The 6,990-nt window shown below is 48.2% G+C and overlaps 1 protein-coding gene across 2 annotated transcripts in view; it reads left to right on the top strand.

Moving 5' to 3' along the window:
- The window catches only part of Inpp5d (inositol polyphosphate-5-phosphatase, 145kDa), a 98,553-nt gene that overhangs the window by 52,628 nt on the left and 38,935 nt on the right, over positions 1 to 6,990 (top strand). For both annotated transcript variants that reach the window (XM_005395359.2, XM_005395358.2), the window contains exon 6: positions 6,401 to 6,488. In XM_005395359.2, coding sequence (XP_005395416.1) covers positions 6,401 to 6,488 — 88 coding nt within the window. The remainder of the gene's footprint in view (positions 1 to 6,400; positions 6,489 to 6,990) is intronic.

Raw genomic sequence — 6,990 nt, 5'->3', positions numbered from 1 at the left:
AAAAAAAAAAAAACATAGAAAAGGGCTAGGGCTGTGGCTTGGTGCAAACGCCCTGGGTTCAACCCCCAGTACAGCCAAAAAAAAAAGGCAGAAGGAGAGAGAGAGCAGTTGAGCAAAACTCTGTGTGTGTGTGTGTGTGTGTGTGTGTGTGTGTGTGCTGGGGATGGAACCCAGGGCCTGGTGCGTGCTAGGCTAGCACTCTGCTGCTAAACTGTACCCCCAGCCTGTTTTGTTTGGAAACAATTTAAGGCCAGCTGTCCAGGCAAGGGCGGAGAGGTGGAAGGATGGTGCCCACCAGCCCAGGATCCGGCCCTTTAGACTTCTGCTGCCGCTCTTCTTCCTTCTGCAGCAGGCGCCTCCAGCACGCACGGAAGCGCCCGGAGGAAATAACCAGCCAGGCTGCTTTCTGCGTAGGTGGTGTTGGCCCAAGGTTTCCAGGGACAGCAGTTTTTTTTCCAAGTGAGCTGATTCACCAGGACTCCAGGTTTCCGGTCTGAATTCACTGAACCACTAACGGCAAAAATGCTAATTTTGCCTCCACGATTCTTTTGATTTTACATTTTTCATTTCATTACTAACCTTACAATGAACTTCAAGCTTTTAGTTACAGTTTGCTAGAAATGCGAAAGTGAGGCTGATATGTTAAATGCCTAAAGCCTGGGGGCTGAGGGGTGGGAATAACTTCTCAAAGCCTCTGAAAGAAATCACAAGGAGTCTAAATCAGCCCACCGTGGAGGAAAGGCCAGCACTGTGGCTGGGACACTAACAGGCAAGGGTCTTCGACCCATGCAGCTTTGCATGGTTTCAGTTTCTCTGGAGCCGGATCATCCTTAGCTTCGTTAACATGCAGAAAAGGATTTTTCATCATCAGTAATCAAATTCAGCTTTCTTCTCAAAGGCTCTTAAAAGCACAGTCAGTACATTAGGTAAATCTGACAAGTAAGGTCTTTGACAGAGTGAGCAGTTATCAGATTGGCCAGACAGCCTCACTTTGAATGACCTGGCTTTCAGCTAATGCCGTTTTATAGTCAGTTGGAGCCAGAAGCATCATTTTTACAGGTTTGTGTGGTAGATTCTGTTCTGTTTGATGTTAGTAACCATTATCACCAGGGGGAAAAATGCATACTTGGTACTTTCTTAAAAAAAAAAAAATCACTGCCTGTGTGGCACACTCCTGTAATCCCAGCACTCGGGAGGCTGAGGCAGGAGGATCATTGGTAGTTCAAGGCCAATTTGGGCTACAAAGTGAGCTCAAGGCCAGCCTGAACCGCACAAGGAGACTCTGTCTCCAAAAACAAAAAGACAAAAAAGTCATTTCATGATGACCGATTAAAAACAAGCTTTTTGTTTCTGCTGCATTGAACATCCTGGTCTTCACAGTGCCCTTGCGGAGGCAGACGGATATTTTAAGTCTTTCTGCTAGGCTTCCCCCAACACTGCTGCACTCTGGCAGCTTCTCCCAGATCCCGGGCTGCTACCTGGATTATTCTGGCATCTTGGTCATCTGATCACTATGGTGACAGCGTCTTCCCCAACTTGCCTACCTTCCTGGTCCATGGTGCCCTTGTGAGAGGCTCCCCCTCTGCCTTGAGCTCATTTACAGACTGGTTAACTTCAACAGTGTTCAAACGGCTTGGATTAGAACAGGTGTGTTCCTTAATTTATTCACTCACCATTTAATAAACATGTCATGGGGGTATCAGCTAAGCCCTGTTTTGGGGGTTGTAATACAGGAAAATTTGTCAACTTCCAGCACTCCCAAGGCTGACAGGAGGATCACTATGAGTGAGAGGCCAGCCTGGGCTACACAGTTGGTTCAAGACGAGCATGAACTACCTAGTGAAACCCTGTCTCAAACACAAAACAATAAATAAAGAAAAGAAAAGAAAAGAAAAAGGAAGTGGGGCATGGTGGTGCATGCCTATAATCTTAGCACTTTGGGAGGCTGAGGCAGGAGGATCACAAATTCAAACCCAGTTTGGACAATTTAGCAGCTTATGGAGACCTTGTCAGAACAACAAAAACAATAAAAACCAAAACGGAATAAGTAATACAAGAGAAAACAACATTCTTCATAGAAAATCCTCAAGATAGAATTTGTATTTGTGTTCTTTGCGTGCTATTCTGAAAAAGGGGAGCAACGGAGGGCGTTGTATTTGCCCTTAAAACGCGTCCTGAAGTGGTGCTGTAGCACGTTGTGGGCTGGAATTCTCTTATGATAACTCCGAGTCCGCCTCTCAGCAGAGGGGCAGGGAGCGCCAGGACAGAAGTGTGGAACGCAGGACCTCGCAGCCCGTCCCCTCTTCGCTCGGACACCCCTGCCTCGCACGCCCCAGGGCCACGCCTCGCTCCATCCGGGCCCCTAACGGAGTCCCCCTGGAGTCCGCCCTCTCTTCCTCTTACCCTGTGCCGGCGTCTAACTAGGGCCTGGTGCGTGCTGCCGAGCGCTGTACCGCTGAGCCGCAGCGCGGGGGCGACCATTCCGCCGCACCCTGGAAACTCTACCGGTTACAAACTCTCCAGTGTGGCAGTGCCCGGAACGGGTGCACTGGTAGCTGAGTTAATGAGACAGAGCTTGGGAGATGGACTATCCGGAGAGAGCTACCAGGAGGGGCATATTTTTTTTTTTTAAAAAGAATAAAAGAAGGATAACATAATAATAGGGGGGACTTAGCAAATTACAGACAAAATGGTAGGAAATTATCAATGGTTATCATTTTACATATTATTGTCTACAAAATAGTTTCTCAGGAAAACAAATAGACAAATAATAGTGAGTTACAGACAAAAGAGGTAGGAGATTATCAAGAGTTATTGTACTATACTTTGGTATCTTCAAAGTGGCTTCTAAAGAAAATAAATAGAGCTATACATGAGTGACCTACTGAAAAATCATTAACTCTTCTCAATGGTTGTTGTAGGAAACACATAATAATAAACATACATCCATTTATGAAATAGGATAGGAACATTACAAACTTTACACAGTTATGGATAGATTAGTAGGAAAATATCAATGGCTGCTGTAATACGTGGTGGTATCTTCAGAGTGGTTTCTCAGGAAGACAGAGATATGCAAGAGGGACCTATTAAGGAGTTACAGCCTAAGTGTTGTCAAAAATAGCATATTACCTCCTCACCAGTGACTCCTTTCACTGAGGTATGATGGCTGGAAGGAAGGCCAGGATTGAAAAGAAGGACCGAGAGACTTGCACCTGTGTCTAGCAACAGGCTGTTTTCTTGTTCCTCCATAGTCATGATTACCCAGGGCTCCTCGATGGAGATGACAGTCTGGCCAGAGGGAGAAGGCAGACCATGCCCCAAGCCCTCTCATTCCTGTTGGACTAACTGGTAGCATGGGTCTGAGCTCTGGGGCCTCCACCTCAGAGGGCAGACCGATCTCCAGTGGTCTCCTTTGCATCCAGGGCATGGCCCATGGGGCCTCTTAGGGCAGTTCCTCTTGAGGTGGCCTGGCTTTTAACAGTGGTAGCAGATGAATGCAGTTGTCGAGTTCTTCTTGGAGCCCCGGGAATCAGACCTGGGATCTGTTTCTCTTAGTGGTGCAGCAAAAGCAGCTGCTTTTTCTCAGTCTCTTTGTTTTCTCTCCTTGGCCTCCTCCTCATCATCGCTATAGAATGCTGAGGAGGCAATTCTTACTAACATCTCAAGTGAGCTATCTGGGGTGAAAGCCATTCTTGTAGCTTTTTCTCTCCAGCTTCCCATTGCTTTGGGACCCCACAATCAGTTAGTGTCCTCTCCCCAACTGTCAGCACAGTCAGCAGGAATCCTGCTGCAGACTTCTCCTGAGCTCCACCACAGCCTGTACTGTCAGGGGAAGAATGGCTTCCAATGAGTCTCTGCAAGTATTGTGCAAGGTCCTCCTGGTTTACAGCTTCCGAGCGGCTCTGGGGACCCCAGTCCACAGGACCTCTGACTCCGTGGGCTTGGTCTGCATTCTCATGTTCTCTGAGTCCTTGTTCAGCAGCTGCTCCTCCGCTGACTCTGGACCTTTCTGGTTCCCAATGGCAGGAGGAAGAGTGGCCCGTTGTATGGCATGCATTCCCAAGGGTTGTTCAAAGTTTCAATGATTCACACACATCCGTGGGTGGGCAACTGCTGTCGGTGCATGGCGGACCAATTGTGTCACTGTTTCTCTGTGTCATGATAGATCTCAATTGAGCGGCGGCGGCCGGCCTAAGGGCCGGCGCGCAATAGCGCTCGCCACCGCATGGCCCACCCCAGGAGGGGCATATTATGGGATAGGGGGAGATGAATGCAGTTCTACACCTACTACGAACAAGCCGTGAGGGCGCCTGCGTGTAATTCCAGCATTCAGCAGAGGCAGGAGGATTGCTGCAGGTGCAAAGGCAGCCTGGGCTACCATAGCAAGACTCTCTCAAAACAAACAAACAAACAAACCTAGATGGACTAGGGAATTAAATATATACAACATCTCCAAAAGATCCCATCTATACATATGTAACATAATCTTAAAAAGAGGAAACAATTTCAGCTGAGAGAGTAGTTTCTTAGAAATATTGATGACGAATTTCTAGCTATAACAAAAAAATTACCACTGGGAAGATGAAAAACAAGAGAATAAAAATTACAAATCACGTTTTTTTTGTCTTCTTCTGAGACAAGGTCTTGCTATACAGTTCAGGCTGGCGTTGAACTCACTTTGTAGCCCAGGATGGCCTCAAACTTGCAGAGATCCTCCTGCCTCAGCCTCTTTCCTGTGGTGATGCCAGGTGTGTGCCACCATGCCCGGCTATAAATCACTTTATAATGAAGTCTATCTCCTCTAGGATAAAAATAACACTGTCATGGGGGAAAAAAAGTAAAGCACAGAGGTTAAATAAAAAGCAAAGCAGGCCTGGCATGGAAGTGCACACCTGTAATCCTAGCACTCAGAAGGCTGAGGCATGAGGAGTGCTACGAGTTCCAGGCCAGCTTGGGCTACAGAAACAAATTCAAGGCCAACCTGTACTACATAGTGGGACCCTGCCTCCAAAAAAAAGGACAATTAATTAAAAATAAATTTAAAAAACAAAGCAAAATGTAAAAATACTGACAAAATTCCCAACTAAAACTTGGCAAGGCCACCAGGCACAGTGGCACATGCCTGTAATCCCAGCACTAGGGAGGCTAAGACAGGAGGATTGCCATGAGTTCGAGACCAACCTGGGCTACATAGCCAGATCCTGTCTTTTAAAAAAAAAAAAAAGCAAAGGTGCTAAACAGTTTATGCAAAGAAAAATACAGTAAAAATCAATCAGAAATCAGAAAGCATTAGGGATTAAAGATCTCTAAATCCATTCTTTGTGTGTGTGTGTGTGTGTGTGTGTGTGTGTGTGTGTTACTGGGGACCAACCCGGGGCTTCCACGTGTTATATTCACTAGTATCTTTTTCTTACTGTGTTTATACTGTGTTTGGTAAGCAGTAAACACCTGCATGGTGGGGAAGTTAGGTGCTTTTTCTCTCCCCTTTCCCTCTCCACCCTTTCGAAGAACCAACTCTGGTTTCTTGTATATTCATCGATATTGAAGAGAAGTATTACGCACATTAGAAAAAAAGTGAAACTGGCGAACAAAGAGATGCAGGCAAGATAGAGGACCAGCAGATTTGAAGAGTGCTCAAGGGTTATGTCTCTGGGTCTCCAAATTCCCCAACTGGGAATGTGAAAAGAAGAGCTGTAAAAACCAAGCTGTCCAGAGCCACGCCTGTAATCCCAGCACCTGGGAGGCTGAGGCAGGAGGATCCAATCGCCTGGGTTACATAGTGAGACCCTGTCTCAAAGAGAAAAAAAAAAAGAGTGAAATTGAACTCAAAACTGTCTCTGTCCAGGTGCTTAAGAGCACGTGGAAACAATAGAAAGAGATGAGGTGAGAACAAAGAACCGACAAAGCCCTGGTGTCCTCCCCATTGGAGAGGGGAAATCCCGCGGCCTCCCTCGCGGCTCGCAGGGGATTTGCATCGGAATCTGCCCCCTCCCTACTCTGTGAAGCCTTCCCGTTTAAAGTGCAGATTCCAGACCAAATCAGGTGCTGGCCCAGAAATTTGCATCTTCGCCCGGGGCTGTGCGCGATTCCTAGGAACTCTGAAGGCCGAGAACCACAGATCTCTACGTGGCTTCAAATCCCATCGTAACTTTATTTTAGCTTTGCCTCTTCCGTCTCGTGTGCCTAGGAAGCCGAAGTAAACGCAGCCGCGCGCATCCCAACTCCATTTGGATGCGCATGGGGTCCCTGAGGGCCCCGGAGGGTGGGCCGGGCTGGTGGCCTATAGCTCTCTGCCCGGGCTTGTCCTGCGGGTGTGGCCACGACCGTCGCGGAGCCTGCGCTGCCTCGCCGCCTCGTTCCAATAACCCGCGCTCTGCACTTTGTGCCCCGGCTGCAGGGAAGTCGTGCGGACCCTGCCGTCCTTGGAGTCTCTGCAGAGGCTGTTTGACCAGCAGCTCTCCCCGGGCCTCCGTCCGCGGCCGCAGGTAAGCCGACTGGCGTCGTCGGAAGGTGCGGTCCCTAAAGCAGGCAGGGGAGCGGTCAGCCGCGTCCCCCAGGCGCAGAAGGAGGAGGGGCCCTGCCCCCACGTCTGTGCGCTGGAGTGGGGGTCCTGGCCTTTGCGGAACGGCGTTTCCCACCGCTGGATTGTGCTTGGAGGAATAAATTTCCACCTTAAACACCCACCAGCCAAACCGCTTTTTTACTCTGCAACGACCAGGGAAGCAAGGCCTGTTCCTATTCATTTTTCTCCGCAGCCACTGAAAGAAAAGAGAAGTGCGGGTGCTTCGGGTTTTTTACTTCTGAGATAAGGTCTCACTGAATTGTCCAGGTTGGTCTCCACATGGAATACGGACATGTGCCATCCCCAGCCTATATCTTCATTTGCATATTGGGGATTGTACCTGGGGTCTTTGCACTGAGACACATCCCCAGCTCTTTCTGTTTCTTTCTTTCTTTTTTTTTTTTTTTTTTTTTTTTTTTTTTTTT

This window comes from Chinchilla lanigera, unplaced genomic scaffold, assembly GCF_000276665.1.
Source record: "Chinchilla lanigera isolate Chin_1 unplaced genomic scaffold, ChiLan1.0 scaffold00052, whole genome shotgun sequence".
Taxonomy (NCBI): domain Eukaryota; kingdom Metazoa; phylum Chordata; class Mammalia; order Rodentia; family Chinchillidae; genus Chinchilla; species Chinchilla lanigera.
The sequence above is the reverse complement of the archived record's forward strand: the minus strand, read 5'-3'. Positions and strand labels throughout refer to the sequence as shown.